This window comes from Bos indicus, chromosome 26 (assembly GCF_029378745.1).
Source record: "Bos indicus isolate NIAB-ARS_2022 breed Sahiwal x Tharparkar chromosome 26, NIAB-ARS_B.indTharparkar_mat_pri_1.0, whole genome shotgun sequence".
Lineage (NCBI taxonomy): Eukaryota > Metazoa > Chordata > Mammalia > Artiodactyla > Bovidae > Bos > Bos indicus.
In genome coordinates, this window is record NC_091785.1 from 13,532,863 (window position 1) to 13,552,167 (window position 19,305).

A 19,305-nucleotide genomic window follows, 5' to 3' on the forward strand; every position below is an offset into this window, starting at 1 on the left:
TTGGAGAAGGAAATGGCAACCCACTCCAGTGTTCTTGCCTGGAGAATCCCAGGGACGGGGGAGCCTGGTGAGCTGCCGTCTATGTGGTCGCACAGAGTCGGACACGACTGAAGCGACTTAGCAGCACCGCTCCCTGGGGACCTAGCAGGGCTCTTTTCCTAGGGGTTAAGTGGGAACTTGGTTTGAGCAAAACCACACAGTGCAGGGTGCCTTTGATCCCCACCAGCTGTTCACCTGGGAGGTTAATAGGCAACCGTTGTTCCCCAACACATGCAGGGTTCAGACTTGGGAACTGGCCACCAACGCAAGTTCACAAACTCATTAACCCTTCTCTTAGAACTGAGCTCTCACTTTCAGTATTTAGCAAGGACCAGGAAAGACTATGAATTTCAACTAGGATCTAAGGGCAAACTTTGAGATAAAACAATAGAATGATAAACAAAGAAACTTTTATGCTATTGATACAGAATTTTGTGAACAGGCATTCATTACCAAAATAACACACCAGTCCTGGAAATGGCAACCCACTCCAGAATCCCAGGGACGGAGGAGCCTGGTGGGCTGCCATCTACGGGGTTGCACAGAGTTGGACATGACTGAAGCAACTTAGCAGCAGCAGCAGCCTGTCTAAATGGTTATGTCTAAGTTATTTTCAAAATTCAAGAAGATCATTGACGTTAAACTATAGTTATTATTTCAATGGCAAATGAAACTTCATGGCAATTAAAAGAGAAGGCCTCCTCTACTATTTTGAACAAATTTACCATTAAACAGCCAGATTTTGAGGCTGCAGTCCAATGCCCCTGCTGGCCACTTCCAGCCCCTGCCTTCTTACATGCTACCATCTGGTCCTATGAGGCTAATTATCCCTCCTGCAAATAACTTCAGCTCTCCCAACTTCGGTCCACCCCCAGCCTTCCTAAGCCAGCCAACCTGCTTTCAGGCAAGCATGCTGTCATCTTGCACTGAGGTCCTCCTTCATTCTTAGTGACTCACTCGAAGTTTTTATAACGGTGTAGGTGCCAGCCATTCACAGTTACTCAAAGTGATTTCACCCTCCAGATTTTACTGAGGGTTTATGTTGTGGATTTTAATAGGGCTTTGCAGGAATATCCAGAGCCATCTAAGAAGCTGGTTGCCTACCCACATGGTGGAGACTGTTGGTGTGAGCTCAGGAATAAAAGATGTGACTGTCCTAACCAGCTTCCTCCTCTGGGGCACACTGCCAGCAATAAGTTTTCAAAGTACTCCAATCCTCTGTGTGTGTGTATATGTGTGTGTGTGTGTGTGTGTGTTCTGTTGTGTGTTCTTTTGCTTTGCCTTTTTAAATATAATTGAGAGCCCTCCCAAGCCTTGAGCAATAATCAGAAGGGAGAAGAGAGAGAAGGTAAAGAGCTGCCTCTAAATGCTGGGAAATATTTAATCCTTTGACATTCCCAAGGAGTACTGACACTTGATTAAATGTAAACTGACCTCTCACCCTTCTGGGGATCCCACACTAGTCTTCTTCCCTTCAACCTCTCTACCTACATCTTAAAATCAATGCATAAGGGCCCTCTCCCTGTCTCCCTGTGGAGAAGAATCATCCTCATTGTGATCATTACGTGTGGGAACAAAAGAACAGGCGGATCAAAGGTTTAGGGTACTCAGTGCGGCCAGGATCACATGACCACCCAGCTCAAAGGCGGCAACTGTCAACTGAAGTGCTGGTCCGTAGTTTCTGGCCTTTTATGGAGAAGAGTCCCTGTGGTTACCTAGAAACAGTGCCCTCACGTCATTTACATTGTTTTGCACTGTGCTACTGACAGTCCTTCGGGAGATTCTGTATTTAGCCATTTCAAGTTGTGCCCTTAATGAAAGCATTCTTTTCTTCTCTTCCTCTCTGAAACATACAACCCTGCACCTGTCTAGTCCCCAAATTCATTTTGATTTTCCTTTGGAACTTTAGAATCAGTCTACCCAGTTCTCACACCACAAAATCCTTTTGGCATTTTGTTGTTATCATGTTTAAATGTGTAGATTAGTTTACATTTTTTAATATTAAGCCTTCTTTAATAATAGTCATAATCACAATCCATATATGTTTTAATTTACTCAGGTCTTTCTGTTCTGCCCTCAAGTGTATTTCTGTGTTCTACATGTAGCTCTTGCATATTTTTTCATTGAGTTTATTCTTAGGTATTTTACCTTATGTGTGTGTGCTAGTCACTTAATCGTGTCCCAACTCTTTGCAACCCCCCCAGGCTACTCTGTTCATGGGATTCTCCAGGCAAGAATACTGGAGTGGGTTGCCATTTCCTTCTCCAGGGGGTCTTCCCAACCCAGAGGTCGAACCCAAGTCTCCTGCACTGCAGGCAGATTCTTTACTGTCTGAGCCACCAGGGAAGCCCAAGGTATTTTGCCTTGGCTAGTCATTATTAGTGGCACTTTACATTATTTTAGTTCTGCTGTTGTCTGTATATAATGACCACTGAATAATTTTAATATGGCTGAAGCAGCCGTCTTGCTTTACAAAAGGGAAAGGAGAGCTTTGGAGCCTGTTTTAACAATTGAAATGGGGAAGAGTTTGAATGTGGTGAGTCAGAGGTCACAAGAGGGACAAACTTGGGGTAAGTTCATCAAAGCTCTGAAGTCCATAAGCGTCCGGCAGGAAGTAAGGAGAACTGCTCTTTGAAGTTGTAAGAGAGCCATGGAGCTGGGAGGGCAGCTGTGGTCCCCAAGCCTCCAAAAGCAGAAACATTCTCATCTCCTTTCAAGTGGCTGTCATTGAAAGACATCTCATCAATCTCAATGTTTTGCCAACTGTGTGAAGAATGTACAGAACAGGTAAAAGTTTACAGCCCCTAGTTTTCTAGGGGCTGTTCAAGGAGGGAGAAGTTCAGGAGATATTCAGTATCTGTCAGATTGTTGGATTTACGATTGTTTTAAAGGGTAGGAGGTGAGAAGAACAGGTCAGCCAAAAACCCTTCTATCTGGTGGTGGCTCAAAAGTCTCAGGTTGAGCCCTATAATATGAATGAATAAAGTCCACTGATAAGATGTGCAGGAGCAGTGGAAAAACTCAGGAAAATGTATCTAAGGGCTTCCCTGGTGGTCCAGTGGTTAAGAATCCACCTTGCAATGCAAGGGACACCGGGTTTGATTGCTGGTCTGGAAAGATCCCACATGCTGCAGAGCAGCTAAGCCCAGGCGCCACAACTACTGAGCCCTTGTTCTAGAGCCTGGGAGCCAAAACTATTGAGCCCACTTGCAGCAACTACTGAAGCCCACACTCCTGCACCCTAGAGCCCCTGCTCTGCAACAAGAGAAGCAACTACAGTAAGAAGCCCTTGAACCACAATGAAAAGTAGCCCCTGCTAGACACAACTAGAGAAAGCTTGTGGGCAGCAAGGAAGATCCACCACAGCCCAAAGTAATGAAATAAATCTTAAGGAAAATAATCTAAAGAGGGCAGCCAACTTCAGCATCATGTTGCCATGTAGAAAGGTGTGTCGAATGTTGTCAGATCTAATTTTACACAAGAATTCAAACATCTGGCTTTTTATATGAAATTAATTTTCAATGCTGGCAATAAATCCCAATTGGGAGGAAGGGAGGAAGAGCAGAAAAATGCTATAACTACATGCAGGGCAAACAGGAATGATAGGGCTCAGGTTTGCCAGTTTGTGATTTTTCCCTTATGCAGACTTCTTACTTCTTGTCTTCCCCCAGCAATTCGAGATATTTTTAGGAACTTACAACTTCAAGGTTTAGTCAGAACTAGATCAAATGCAATCAAAATTTCCATTGTCCTGCCAGTTCTTTAAATCTAGCCATACAATTTTTATTGAGCACCTAATGTGTGCAAAGTCTATTATTACATCTTATTTAAAATGTAATATGTTAACAATTACATGAAACAGAGATATGACTTCCATTCTGAGATGTGTGCTTACATTTTAGCTGTTTTTAAAAACACGATCAAACAAAATTGTTTTTTAAAACCAACTTCTATAATTCACTTCTGATTTTGGAAGGTTAATGGGGAAGTTTCAGAATACCAGGCATCACTCTGTTTAAAAGCAATACTTCTAAAAGAATTCAGAGGCAAATCATCTGGAAAATCTTTTCACTGGAGTTAATTTTGAGCTCCCATTGGCTTTGATCCCTATAGGGTTCATCTATGACTGGAGACAGCACCCAAGTTCATTCTAATTCCTAAAGAGAAAAAAAGTAATCTTGTCAAGTAGATGAGTAGATGAGAAGACACTGAATATCAGTCTGGCTCAGGTTATCAATTGTAGTATAAACGTGTTAAATAGTGTACTTTGTATCCTGCTTCCCACAGGAGTCACATCATTTTAGTCACTTTTCCCCACTTCCTTTTTTCAGCCTCTCTCTGTACCCATCTTTCTCCCCAGTCTACAGTTTTTGCATATTTAAGGTATGCCTACTTACGTCTGTTTCCACTGTTTCTTCTGCTCTTAATCAGGCTCGACTCAATAATTTTTAACTTCTCTGCTGTCTCAGGGACTGTCCATACCCTTTACACTCCCATCCCAAGCCCCCCACCCCCACTCTACCCCCCAGTCCCCTTCTAGAACGGGGACTCTTCCCCCACTCTCCTGCATCTCCTGGCCTAGGATGCCCTTAGTTTTCCCTCCCTGGCTGGGCATAGACCCCCCTCCCCCGGCCCCCACCCCTCTTCCCCAGGCTTCCCCAGGCCCGCATCCTCAGCCATTCCAGAAATTGACAAAGAAGTTGCAGAGGGAGTGCCACTTCTCAGCACAGTAGGTGTCCGTGAGCTTCGCGTTCTCGTCCAGCCCATCGGGATCAGGCCCGGTCCCCAGTGGTCGCTCCTCGTCTGGGTCCCAGGCCGCCTTCCTCTTGCCCGCTTTGGGCTTCTGCTCAGAGGGCTTCCCTTTGGGCGGCGCGCTCGGGGGAGGCGGGGCCCCTGTCACGCGGCCGAGCGCGGGCTCTCGGGGCTGCCCCCGGCTCCTGGCCCGGGGCTTGGGGTCCCGGGTTAAGCTCGCCGCCGCCTTGGGGCTGACGATCGGGAGTGCCTGGGGCACCAGGCGCAGCTCCGCGCCACGGCCCTTCTTCCCGGCGCACAGGCGGGCCTTGAGCGGCGCCGGGTCGTGGCAGGGCCGCCGCTTCCTGCGTAGCCCGCTCAGCACCTGCATCCAGTAGTGCGAGCGGCGGGCGGCGTAGACAGCGCAGCGCCCGGGCTCTCCGCGGTAGACGCATCGGTGGCGCGCCCCGTCCGGGTCTTGGCAGCGCAGCGCCAGCTCGCTGCCGGCTTCGGGCCCTGGGGCGGGCGGCAGGAGCTGCCAGCTGCACGTGTGTCGCTCGGGGCTGACAAAGCGGCCGGAGGAGCCGCCTGCGGAGCCCGAAGCCGACTCGGCCGCGACGCCGGCCGCCCCCTGCTTTCTCCCGGCGGCCGCGAGGAGGCAGCCGCCCAGCAGCAGCAGAAGTGAGAGCGACGCTCGCCGCTTAAGAGGACTCATGGCTTGCGGTTTCTGCGCTCAGGTCGGCTCTCCAGGGGCCCCCTGGGCGCTTCAGCGGTAGCGGGGCCAGGAGAGCAGCATCCTTTGGTCCTGGGGACAGAGGCAGAGACGGCTACTGACAGAGTACAGGCATCTGCCAACCCGCCTCCCCAGACTCCCTGGGCGCTGGTTTCCAGGGGGCAGCAGCAGCTTGCGAAAGGGCCCTTCTGAAAAGTTTTCCTGAGAAAAAACCAATTACTAGCTAAACAATCTTTTTGAAACTATTTGCGCATTGAGATCATCTCCCCAGTGCAAATACTATAGCAAAGCGACGCCTGGTAATTACCACCTTCACCCATTCCCACCCTCCAGTAATTATATACAAAATCGTTTCAAATTATTCTTTGGAAAAATGCACTTTTCCTGCACTTTGAACTTACCGAATTCTGGGAGAGGTGGCAGGGCCTTATTAAGGTAAAGCGAATTACTGCGTGAAGGATTAGTCTGTTTTAAGCCGACTCCCAGTGAATGAACGTGTTATCAATGGAACAGAAGGGGCCTCCCCCACTACGCCCCCACTACGCCCCTCCCCAACTTCTCTTTCACCGGGAGATTTCCCATCACCGCGCCACACACACAGACACACACAGACAGACACACACAGACACACACACACACACGTATGATGTAAGTGATGATATATCATGAAATAGAAATCTTTTTTGATTCCAGGGTTTAATCACCCGAATTTTAACGTCATTCTTTTCTTTCCTCTTACGTATTTTTTCTTACTTGATCTGTTATTTATTTTAATTGAATTATTGTTGATTTACAATACTGTGTAAGTTTCAGGTGTACAGCAAAGTAACTCAGTTATACATATATAGCAATATTCCTTGTAAAAACTCTTTTCCATTATACTTTATTACAAGAGATTGAATATAGTTCCCTGTGATCTACAGTAAACCCTTGTTGTATATCTATTTTATATACAGTAGTGTGCATCGGTTAATCCCATACTTCCAATTTATCGGTCCCTCCAACTCAGTTGTTCTCAGTACTCTTTTAAAAATAGGCGTTCATAACTATATTTGCAGTAATAGAAAAAAATGTTTGAATAGTGCTTCCTTCATCATTTAATAACAACTTTATTTACCATTTTGCTGTGCTTAGTTGCTCAGTCGTGTCCGACTTTTTGCCACCTACAGACTGCCAGGCTTCTCTGTCCATGGGGATTCTCCAGGCAAGAATACTAGAGAGGGTTGCCATGCCCTCCTCCAGGAGATCTTCCCAACCCAGAGATCAAACCCAGGTCTCCCAAACTGCAGGCAGATTCTTTACTGTCTGAGCTACCAGGGAAGCCCTTTTATACAGTTCACCCATTTAAAGTGTAAAATTCAATGGTTTTTAATATATTCACAGGTGCAACGATCACTACAGTTAACTTTGCAACATTTTTATGACCACAAAAAGCAACCCGTACACTTTACCTACTATACCCCCTCTCCTTTTACATAAATATGGAAAATATCATTTGGAAATGAAAGGTAAAACAGAAAGATCTGAGTTTTAAGAGTTAAATAAAATGAAGCAAAAACAACTGTAAACAGCCTAACCTCGGCACTGTTTACACTCTGATTTTTATATCATTCTGAGTTCTTTATTTTCACCCACGATTTCGAATATTTTTCTCATCCTAATAATATTAATCCTAAAAACTGTTACTACTGATAAAAATGTAATATCCTAGTTTATTGACTTACATTGTCCAGCATTTCACCCAGGAGTGAGCATTGATCTTTTGATTATTTTTAGGTATTATAAATCAAACTTAACTTCTTACAGAAATTAGAAGTTTCAGTTCAGTTCAGTTCAGTCGCTCAGTCGTGTCCGACTCTTTGTTACCCCATGAATCGCAGCACACCAGGCCTCCCTGTCCATCACCAACTCCCGGAGTTCACTCAGACTCACGTCCATCGAGTCAGTGATGCCATCCAGCCATCTCATCCTCTGTCGTCCCCTTCTCTTCCTGCCCCCAATCCCTCCCAGCATCAGAGTCTTTCCAATGAGTCAACCCTTCGAATGAGGTGGCCAAAGTACTGGAGTTTCAGCTTTAGCATCATTCCCTCCAAAGAAATCCCAGGGCTGATCTCCTTCAGAATGGCCTGGTTGGATCTCCTTGCAATCCAAGGGACTCTCAAGAGTCTTCTCCAACACCACAGTTCAAAAGCATCAATTCTTCGGCGCTCAGCCTTCTTCACAGTCCAACTCTCACATCCATACATGACCACTGGAAAAACCATAGCCTTGACTAGAGGGACCTTTGTTGGCAAAGGTCTTCTTTTGAATATGCTATCTAGGTTGGTCATAACTTTCCTTCCAAGGAGTAAATATCTTTTAATTTCATGGCTGCAGTCACCATCTGCAGTGATTTTGGAACCCAAAACAATAAAGTCTGACACTGTTTCCCCATCTATTTCCCATGAAGTGATGGGACCGGATGCCATGATCTTAGTTTTCTGAATGTTGAGCTTTAAGCCAACTTTTTCACTCTCCTCTTGCACTTTCATCAAGAGGCTTTTTAGTTCCTCTTCACTTTCTGCCATAAGGGTGGTGTCATCTGCATATCTGAGGTTATTGATATTTCTCCCAGCTATCTTGATTCCAGCCTGTGCTTCTTCCAGTCCAGCGTTTCTCATGATGTACTCTGCATAGAAGTTAAATAAACAGGGTGACAATATACAGCCTTGACGTACTCCTTTTCCTGTTTGGAACCAGTCTGTTGTTCCATGTCCAGTTCTGTTGCTTCCTGACCTGCATACAGATTTCTCAAGAGGCAGGTCAGGTGGTCTGGTATTCCCATCTCTTGAAGAATGTTCCACAGTTTATTGTGATCCACACAGTCAAAGGCTTTGGCATAGTCAATAAAGCAGAAATAGATGTTTTTCTGGAACTCTCTTGCTTTTTCGATGATCCAGCAGATGTTGGCAATTTGATCTCTGGTTCCTCTGCCTTTTCTAAAACCAGCTTGAACATCAGGAAGTTCACGGTTCATGTATTGCTGAAGCCTGGCTTGGAGAATTTTGAGCATTACTTTACTAGCATGTGAGATGAGTGTGATTGTGCGGTAGCTTGAGCATTCTTTGGCATTGCCTTTCTTTGGGATTGGAGTGAAAACTGACCTTTTCCAGTCCTGTGGCCACTGCTGAGTTTTCCAAATTTGCTGGCATGTTGAGTGCAGCACTTTCACAGCATCGTGTTTCAGGATTTGAAGGAGCTCAACTGGAATTCCATCACCTCCACTAGCTTTGTTCGTAGTGATGCTTTCTAAGGCCCACTTGACTTCACTTTCCAGGATGTCTGGCTCTAGGTGACTGATCACACCATGGTGCTTATCTGGGTCGTGAAGCTCTTTTTTGTACAGTTCTTCTGTGTATTCTTGCCACCTCTTCTTAATATCTTCTGCTTCTGTTAGGTCCATACCATTTCCATCCTTTATCGAGCCCATCTTTGCATGAAATGTTCCCTTGGTATCTCTAATTTTCTTGAGGAGATCTCTAGTCTTTCTCTTTCTGTTGTTTTCCTCTATTTCTTTGCATTGATCACTGAGGAAGGCTTTCTTATCTCTCCTTGCTATTCTTTGGAACTCTGCATTCAGATGCTTATGTCTTGCCTTTTCTCCTTTGCTTTTGGCTTCTCTTCTTTTCACAGCTATTTGTAAGATCTCCCCAGACAGCCATTTTGCTTTTTTGCATTTCTTTTCCATGGGGATGGTCTTGATCCCTGTCTCCTGTACAATGTCACAAACCTCATTCCATAGTTCATCAGGCACTCTATCTATCAGATCTAGGCCCTTAAATCTATATCTCACTTCCACTGTATAATCATAAGGGATTTGATTTAGGTCATACCTGAATGATCTAGTGGTTTTCCCTACTTTCTTCAATTTCAGTCTGAATTTGGTAATAAGGAGTACATCTGAGCCACAGTCAGCTACTACTATAAAAATCAGAATATTTTATTATTAGAATGTGTTTATATATGTTTTTGCACAAAGTAAACATCTAGGAGTGTATGTTGACCTAAGGAAGGACATTTCTACCACTCTGGTGAAATGAGAGAGGTTAAAGGACTTACCCAATGTCACACATCATTTAGTGTTAAAGCCAGAAGCCACCTAACTTTATAAATGATTAAAGATATTTACATTTCACCTTTGCATTTACTACTATCACTTGCAAAGTTAGTTAGGTCTTGATTACACCAATTCAATTTAAACTGAAAAACATTTAGTATCAATGAAATTAAGAAATATTAATATAGATTTTATAAACAGAGTAGCTTATTAATCCATTTCACAGCTGTAAAATGGATTCTCTTTCCCAGAAAACCTTATTTGTATAAGCAAAGTACTATATACAGGCTTTTATCACTTTCACTTTTCACCTTCATGCATTGGAGAAGGAAATGGCAACCCACTCCAGTGTTCTTGCCTGGAGAATCCCAGGGACGGGGGAGCCTGGTGGGCTGCCGTCTATGGGGTCGCACAGAGTCGGACACGAGTGAAGCGACTTTGCAGCAGCAGCAGCAGCAGCTGGCATTACTTATAGTTACTGACTACTGAAGCAAATAGGAATAATTTTTCAGCTAAAGAGTGACATCTTGTGACATTTTTCACTAATTACAATGAAAAGTTTGTTACTGAAAAGTCCTAATTATTAAGGGAGTTAGATATCTGAGACCACTCTTCCTGTCAGAAACATTGCCTGAAGAACAGAGCGGGCACATAGATGTGCTCTGCCATGTTAGAAAGGGGTAATTTCTTGTAAATTGTCATTAAATACACAAAACACAAAATTTAACAATTTAAACCATTTTAAGTGTACAATTCAGTGACATTAGGTACATTCACACTGTTGTGCAACCATCACCACCATCCAGCTCCAGGACTTTTTTCTTCTTCCAAAACTGAAATTCTGTACCCATTAAATGCTGACTCTTCATTCCTCCCTTCCTCCTCCCCCTTCAACCTTCATTCTCCTTTCCGTCTCCGTGAATTCACTGCTCTAGGTACTTCTTGCAAGTGGAATCATACAGCATTTGTCCTTTAGTTTGTTGGGTTTTGTTTTTATTTTGGCTCTGCTGGGTCTTCATTGTGGCGTGCGGGCTTCTCTAGTTGTGGCTCAGAGGCATTTGTCCTTTTGTGACTAGTGTATTTCACTTAGTCTGACTTCTTCAGGTTTCATGGACATAGTAGCGTGTGTTAAGATTTCCTTCCTTTTTAAGGCTGAATAATATTCCATCATATGTATAATCCACATTTTACTCATGCATTCATCAGCTGATGGACACTTCGGTTGTTTCCACCTTTTCGCTATTGTGAATAATGCTCCTATGAATATGTGTGTACAAATATTTGTTTGAATTTCTGCTTTCAGTTCTTTTGGTCATCTACCCAGAAGTGAAATTCCTGGATCATAGGTTTTTTTTGCTTTTTTTTTTAGGAAACTCTGAACTGTTTCCTATAGTGGCTGCACCATTTTACATTCCAACCAACAGGGCACAAAGGTCCCAATTTCTCCAAAATCTTTTCCAATACTTGTTATTTACTTTTTTTGTTTGTTATCTTGTGTGTGTTTGCATGTGTGTTTTATAATAGCCACTCTGCTGGGAGTGAAGTAATTTTAATTTACATTTCTCTGATGATTGTGATGTTGAGCATCTTTCCATGTGCTTCTTGGCCATCTGTGTGTATCTTCTTTGTAGAAATGTCTATTCAAATCCTTTGTTTCTCAATCAGATTGTTTTTTGTTGTTATTGAGTTGTAGAAGTTCCTTATATATTCTAGATATTAACCTCTTATAGATACACTATGCAAATATTTTCTCCCATTTTGTGGCTTGCATTTCTACTCTGTTCATAGTATCCTTTGATACACAAAAGGTATTTTTAAGCAGATTAATCTCAAAACTATAATGTTGAGCAAATGAAGCCAAACACAAAAGAGCCCACATTAAAAGTGAAAGTTGCTCAGTCGTGTCTGACTCTTTGTGACACCATGGACTGCACAGTCCATGGAATTCTCCAGGTCAGGATACTGGAGTGGGTAGCCTTTGCCTTCTCCAGGGGATCTTCCCAACCCAGGGATCGAACCCATGTTTCCCAAATTGCAGGCACATTCTTTACCGGCTGAGCCACCATATCTATTTTAAGTTCTGCATCTATATAAATTTCAAGAACAAGCAAAACTAATCAATGGTGGAAAAAGATCAGAACAGGGCTGCCTCTAGGGCATGAGTGAGGCTTGTATTGACCAGGAAGGGATTAAAAAAAAAAACTTCTAGGGGTTTTTGCAATACACTATATCTTGATAGAGGCTTGGGTTACATTTAAGATTTGTATATTTCATTGTATGAAAAATTTACCAAAGAACAACCCCAAGCTTCTAAACAATTATTAAACCCAAATTGTTTATATCCATGCTGAAGCGTTTAGGGGTGAAATATTTTGCAACTTATTTTCAAACATGTAAAAAATTAATATGGATGATATGAATAGACAGAAATGAGTATTAGAGTTATATGAGAAAGCAAATATAGTAGAATTGTAGAATCTAGGTGGCAGTTATATGAGTGTTGACTGCATAATTTTCTTCAACTTTTCTGTATTTTTAAAAAAATTCCATGATAAATGTTGGAAAAAATAGAAATAGAAAATGAAACTATTTTGAAATTACCATTAAAACTATCATTCCTATAGTTAAAACTAATGTATATTAGTATCTTTTCAGATTTGTGTTACATGATTTTTTAAAGGAAACAAAGGTCATGTAATTCTTACATTTCCATTACCCGTCACAAATTTCATTTTGCTCCCCACCCTACTTCCACCCAGGGGTAATCAGCATCTTATCATAAGTTTGGAGTGTATTCTTACAATCCACTTGTAAAAATTTTATACTTGTCTATGCATGTATGTAAAACTAATGTCAAGTACAGTCATTGTGTCTTCATTTATAATAATGAAAAATTGGAAAAACCTAAATGTCAATCAGTGGAGAAATGAATAAGCTATGGGTTTTTACATGATGCAATCAATCTTGGAAACAATGTTAATTAATGAAAGCAAGCTTATAAATTATACTTTTATTGTTAATGGGTATACATATATGTGGCAAAATTACAAAAACATGGGCAGAAAGTACGCACACAAACTTGACAGTAACAGTCATTTCTGGGAAGGTAGGGAGGGGAATGTGATTAGAAAGGGCATAAAAGACCTCAGTCACACCTTTAGTTTCTTGAAAATTTATTTGACGCAAATATGGTAAAATATTAACATTTGTTCAACTTGAGCAGTGTGTACATATGGGGATTTATTTGCTGTATTTTTCTGTATGTTGGAAATAATTCATAATTTGAAAATACAGTGTAGCTTTGTAAATATAGTTTTTAGAATTTATAGAAATCATATGATAGTGTAAATGTTCTGCAGCATGCTTTTTAAAATTCAGCTTATGGTTTTAAGCTTTGTCCATATTGGTATATGCAGATCTGGTTATCTAATTGCTGTTCTTGGTATCCAGTCATACAACTATATCCCATGCAATTTAGCCATCACTCTGCTGATGGACATTTAGGTCATTTCCATGGATATTATTATCAATACAGTTTTATGCAACAGACTCTGCTTACTGTAAATCTTTCTTGACAAGATGTACAGACTGTATTAGGAGGATGAAGAAAGAAAAGAAGCAGAGGAGACTCTTGGAAGCAGCATATGTGTCCCTCAAAAGTCAAAACAATTGCCTGGTGATAATTAATGAGACGTTCAAAGCACATTAGCTTTCCAAATGATTTGGATACCACTCTGCCAAGTATGGGCTTCGCAGGTGGCGCTCGCGCCAGTGCAGGAGACAGAAGAGATGAGGGTTCGATCCCTAAGTTGGGAAGATCCCCTGGAGGAGGGTATGGCAACCAGTATACTTGCCTGGAGAATCCCATGGACAGAGGAGCCTGACGGGCTACAGTCCATAGGATTGCAAAGAGCTGGACACGATTGAAGTGATTTAGAACACAGGTTTTCTGAATAAATAATGCTGCAGTAAACAAGATCTTGTGGACAGGAGTGTTCCCTAGAGTGGTGATCTTTAAACTGCAGTGTGTGTACTCCTGAGAATACCAAAAACTTTTCAAGAAGTCTTTAGGCCTAAGTTGATATTTTTATTTTTATTTTTTTTAAATTTTATTTTATTTTTAAACTTTACATAATTGTATTAGTTTTGCCAAATATCAAAATGAATCCGCCACAGGTATACATGTGTTCCCCATCTAAGTTGATATTTTTAAAACTCAATTTCAAGATCTTCAACCTCCATATGTGTGCTTTCCTCCATATGTTTATTTCGAGCAGTCCTGGGTCTAGGCCTGTGGTTGGGTGCTGTGCAGGTTGTCACTTTCCACCTCCATTCACAATTGCTCTTCTCTCACTTGACTACAGAAAGGCATAGTTCTCATCCATATCACCTTTCATTTGCTATTTTATGCATAAAATTTAGTATTTATGTGTTTTATATATTAAATTTTTATTTTGAAAATTTAACCTATTAATCTATTTAAAATATATTTTTGTTTTTAGCATGAGACAACAATGTAATTGTAAATCTAATGACTTTGACATAATAGTCTAAATAATACAACTGGACACTTTATACTCTAATATTCATATCAAAGTCTCTTTGATCATATGGGAAGTATAAAGTTTATGGAAGTATCATTCCACTATCTTACTAGAATTCCCTGAAGTCATGGTGGCCATATAAGACAGTTCTGGTCATGAGATATAATTCTATTAAGAATTGGTGGAAGCTTTCTGCTTTCTTGAAACAAGCACCCCTCCGTTTCCCTCTTCTCTTTGGATGTATGACACCTGGTAGCAAAGGAGCCATCTTTCCAGCTCATCTTTCCAATAGAGCTGTTATCTCAGGGGAAGCTGACTCCACTCTCATCTCCTGGATGGTCTAACGATAATTCCGTCCCCGTTGCCGGAGGTTGGTTTAGTTTTAGGTGTGACACAATTCTGTATACTTTGTTCATGTTTGCAGTCAGCTTCTGGGAAAGTTTTTCCCTGATCTTAAAAGAGATTCAAGGAAAGCCAGTCTTCCTCCCCCTTCCCTTGGATACTTTTCTTTTGCAATATACAAGTTTTACAGTTTAGTCAGTTCAAGTTTATGGGTTTTGTTTTTTTTTTTCCTGATTGTTAAGTATTTTTTGTGCATTAAGAAATCCTTTTCTACCCTGAGGTAAAAATATTCAACATAGCCTCCTAATAGTTTCCAAGTTGTGCTTTCAATTTCAGAACCTTAATCCATCTAAGATTTATTTGGGGATATGATAATGAAGTAGGGATTTGATTTTCCCCTCCACATGGAGAGCCAATGGTCCAACATTCTTTATTTAATAGTTCTTTTGCCATTGATCTTCAAAGCCACCTTTCTGGTGATAAAAAAAAAAAACAATAGCTAAAATTTATTTACCACTTAGTATTTTTTTAAGCATATCACATATCAACTCATTTGATCCTTACAACTACTTTATAAAGTACAGGTTCATGATCCATTATTTACAATTCTGGAATTGAAAAACGCATGAATATGATACTTTTAAAAAATTCATTTGGGAGCAAAACCTGACCTAAACTTCCATGCAGCTATTTATTTATTTATGTTGTTGTTTTTTAAAGATATTTTCTATTTATATCCGTTTTGGCTGTTCCTTATGGCATGTGAGATGTGAGATTTTAGTTCCCCATGGAACCCATGCCCTCTGCATTGGAAGCACAGGGTCTTACCCACTGGCCCACCAGGAAAGTCCCTGCCATGCAGCTATATAGAGTCTCTTCTTTAGTCCTCTTAGTATGGCTATTCATACATTTTGCTGCAGAACTGTAAATGTACTTGACTATTGGGTGTGGCCCTAGAAGCTTTTGGGGTGTGACAAGGTATATGCATTGGATTACTTTTCAAAATCTAAAACATTCTAAATTCAGAAAACCATTTAACAAAGGTCTCAGATAAAGGTTGTGTTGTTGTTGTTTAGTTGCTGCTAAGTCATGTTTTTTTGCAACCCTGTGGATTGTAGGCCACCAGGCTCCTCTGTCCATGGGTTTCCCAGGCAAGATAATGGAGTGGGTTGCCATTTCCTTTTCTAGGGGATCTTCCCGACCCAGGGATCGAACCTGCAACTCCTGCCTTGGAACACGGATTCTTTACCACTGAGCCACCAAACCCCAAAGGTTGTGTACTAGTACTACTTTTATCCCCATTTCACAGCTGAGGAAATTGAGACATAGAATTTAAGTCATTTGCTTAAGGTTGCATAGTTAACAAAAAATTTACTCAATGGAGTTAATAACATTTTTGAGTGCTTAAAGTTATAGTCACTTGTGAACTCCGGGAGATGGTGATGGACAGGGAGGCCTGGCGTGCTGCGATTCATAGGGTTGCAAAGAGTCGGACACAACTGAGCGACTGAACTGAACTGAACTAAATGCTTTATATTCATTATTTCCTTTAAACCTTGGCCAATAACCTCAGATATTGGCAGATGACACCACCCTTATGGCAGAAAGTGAAGAAGAAGTAAAGAGCCTTTTGATGGGCGTGAAAGAGGAGAGTGAAAAAGTTGGCTTAAAGCTCAACATTCAGAAAACGAAGATCATGGCATCCAGTCCCATCACTTCATGGCAAATAGATGGGGAAACAATGGAAACATTGTCACTGCAGACTGCATCCATGAAATTAAAAGACGCTTACTCCTTGGAAGGAAAGTTATGACCAACCTAGACAGAATATTAAAAAGCAGAGACATTGCTTTGCCAACAAAGGTCCCTCTAGTCAAGGCTATGGTTTTTCAAGTAGTCATGCATGGATGTGAGAGTTGGACCATAAAGAAATCTGAGCTCTGAAGGATTGATGCTTTTGAACTGTGGTGTTGGAGAAGACTCTTGAGAGTCCCTTGGACTGCAAGGAGATCCAACCAGTCCATCCTAAAGGAGATCAGTCCTGGGTCTGGAAGGACTGATATTGAAGCTGAAACTCCAATACTTTGGCCACCTGATGTGAAGAACTGACTCATTTGAAAAGACCCTGATGTTGGGAAAAACTGAAGACAGGAGGAGAAGGGGACAGAGGATGAGATGGTTGGATGGCATCACTGACTCAATGAACATGAGTTTGAGTGAACTCCGGGAGTTGGTAATGGACAGGGAGGCCTGGCGTGCTGCTGTCCATGGGGTCGCAAAGAATTAGACACGACTGAGTGACTGAACTGAACAACCCTATAAGGTGCTATTATTGTCCCCATTTTCCAGAAGAAGCAGTTGAAGCTTAGAAAGGTTATACAACTTCCCTGGACACACAACTATTAAATGCGGTGAGGAAGGATTTAAAAACAAGCTATTCTGACTTCAGTATATTTATTACACTATGCCTTACCAGTCTGTAACACGTTTAGAACTACATATCGTATCTAATTACCTCTTGGATATTAAAGAGTAAGGGTTTTTTTTAATGCGTATCAGATCATTTTACTCCCATGCTTAAAACCCTCCTGTGACTTCCCATTGATTTCAAATGCATGCAGCAGTAATTGGCAGCTTGAGCGAGCAGTAGCTGGAAGCAAGATCTTAGTTTCCCAGACTGGGAGTCCTAACCACTGTACCACAGGGGCCAGCAGTTAGGGCTAGAGCCCCTAGTCCTTGCCTGCCTAGTAAAGAATGAATTCAGGCAAGAAGGCAGAAGATAAAGAGTAAGTAAAAAGTTTATTTGAAAAGAAAAGTATGGGCAAACTCAGATTCGTGCCTTTGGGAAGTTTAAATCCTTTAGGGGACAGTTTTCCAGGTCTTTGTCTTCCTTCAGGCCAATCATCTTGCTTTGTTCCCCCACACCCTATGGGTTAATCTGTCTCAGGACCTTCCCCTGAGGTGTGCATGCACCCCTCAGCCAAGATGGTCCTCAAAGTGCAGGCTTCTGGGAGGAGCAAGACTCATTATGGCCTGGAATTATCCCCTGACTTTTGACCCCAGTGAGCCTTTCTGCACATATGTAGTGTCTCCCTTGTCCCCAAAATGGGGGAATGGAGATCCCTTAATCCTTTACTCAAACAGGGTTTTGTCCTTGTTTTGTCCTTTTGTCCTTGCCATGGGCTGAATGAAGCACAAGCTGGAATCAAGATTGCCAGAAATATCAATAACCTCAGATATGCAGATGACACAACCCTTAGGGCAGAAAGCAAAGAACTAAAGAGCCTCTTGATGAAAGTGAAAGAGGAGAGTGAAAAAGCTGGCTTAAAACAACATTCAAAAAACTAAGATCATGGCATCCGGTCCCATCACTTCATGGCAAATGGGGAAACAATGGAAACAGTGACAGACTTTATTTTCTTGGACTTCAAAATCACTGCAGATGGTGACTGATCCATGAAATTAAAAGACGCTTGCTCCTTCGAAGAAAGTTATGACTAACCTAGACAGCATACTAAAAAGCAGAGATGTTACTTTGCTGACAAAGGTCCATATAGTCAAAGCTACGGTTTTTCCAATAGTCATGTATGGATGTGAGAGTTGGACTGTAAAGAAAGCCGAGCACCAAAGAATTGAGGCTTTTGAACTGTGGTGTTGGAGAAGACTCTTGAGAGTCCCTTGGACTGCAAGATCAAACCAGTCAATCCTAAAGGAAATCAGTTCTGAATGTTCATTGGAAGGACTGTTGCTGAAGCTAAAATTCCAGTACTTTGGCCACTTGATGTGAAGAACTGACTCCTTGGAAAAGACCCTGATGCTGGGAAAGATTGAAGGCAGGAGGAGAAGGGGACAACAGAGGATGAGATGGTTGGATGGCATCACCAACTCGATGGACATAAGTTTGAGCAAGCTCCGGGAGGTGTTGATGGACACGGAAGCCTGGCTTGCTGCAGTCCATGAGGTCACAGAGTTGGACACAACTGAGCAACTGAACTGAACTGTCCTTGCCATGATTATTACCTTGACTATTGCCACGACTTGGCTCAGAGGTTAAAGCGTCTGCCTGGAATGTGGGAGACCTGGGTTCGACCCCCTGGGTCGGGAAGATCCCCTGGAGAAGAAAATGGCAACCCACTCCAGTACTCTTGCCTGGAGAATCCCATGGAGGGAGGAGCCTGGTGTGCTACAGTCCATGGGGTCGCAAAGAGTAGGACACGACTGAGCTACTTCACTTCACTTTAATTGCCACGACTATTACCTTAAGGTATTTACAAGAGAGAAAGACTGGTTATTTACCCTGTTTCTGTTGTTACTTCCATTTTGGAGGGCAAAGAAGAGGCTGATTGTAAATTCCTCAACTAGAGCCCCTCTATCTTGTCTCAGGAAATGTAAAGAAGAGGCTAGTTTTAAGTATCCAGTCTGAAACCCACTTCTTCATACCCCATGAGATGCAAACAGGAGGCCAGTTGTAAATGTCTAACCTGGGCCTTTCTACCTCCTACTTCACTACTGCTAGACGAAAATCCAAATTCCTTACAATGGCGCCTTTCTAACTCTCCCATCTTGTTCTCCAAGATAGCCAGCTTCTTTTAGGTTTTTACCTGAGATGTATCCCCTACCTGGAAGACTCCCTCCTGTTAGTCAGGCCTCAGATTAAGCTCCTCCTTGGTTTTTCCCTAATTACCCAGTTTGGAGTCTCTAATCATGCTCTCTATCCTATCATTCTGTTTTTCATAGCATATAAACATGATATTTTCTCATTTACTTGTTTACTCTCTTTCCTTCCATTAGAATGTAAGTTCAACTACAGTGGGCACCTT

General features: G+C 42.0%; 1 protein-coding gene across 1 annotated transcript; it reads right to left on the minus strand.

Moving 5' to 3' along the window:
• Positions 1 to 4,693: 4,693 nt before the first annotated feature.
• FGFBP3 (fibroblast growth factor binding protein 3) lies at positions 4,694 to 6,048 on the minus strand. The gene is made up of 2 exons (XM_019988595.2): positions 5,905 to 6,048; positions 4,694 to 5,575 (listed from the first exon to the last, which is right to left on the minus strand). The coding sequence occupies exon 2, from the start codon at positions 5,483 to 5,485 to the stop codon at positions 4,712 to 4,714; it is 774 nt and encodes a 257-aa protein (XP_019844154.2). The 5' UTR covers positions 5,486 to 5,575; positions 5,905 to 6,048; the 3' UTR covers positions 4,694 to 4,711.
• Between the last annotated feature and the right edge of the window lie 13,257 nt (positions 6,049 to 19,305).

What these genes read in the sequence shown, in the direction of transcription:
- FGFBP3 (XM_019988595.2), bottom strand. Translation starts at nt 5,485, where the DNA reads ATGAGTCCTCTTAAGCGGCGAGCGTCGCTCTCACTTCTGCTGCTGCTG.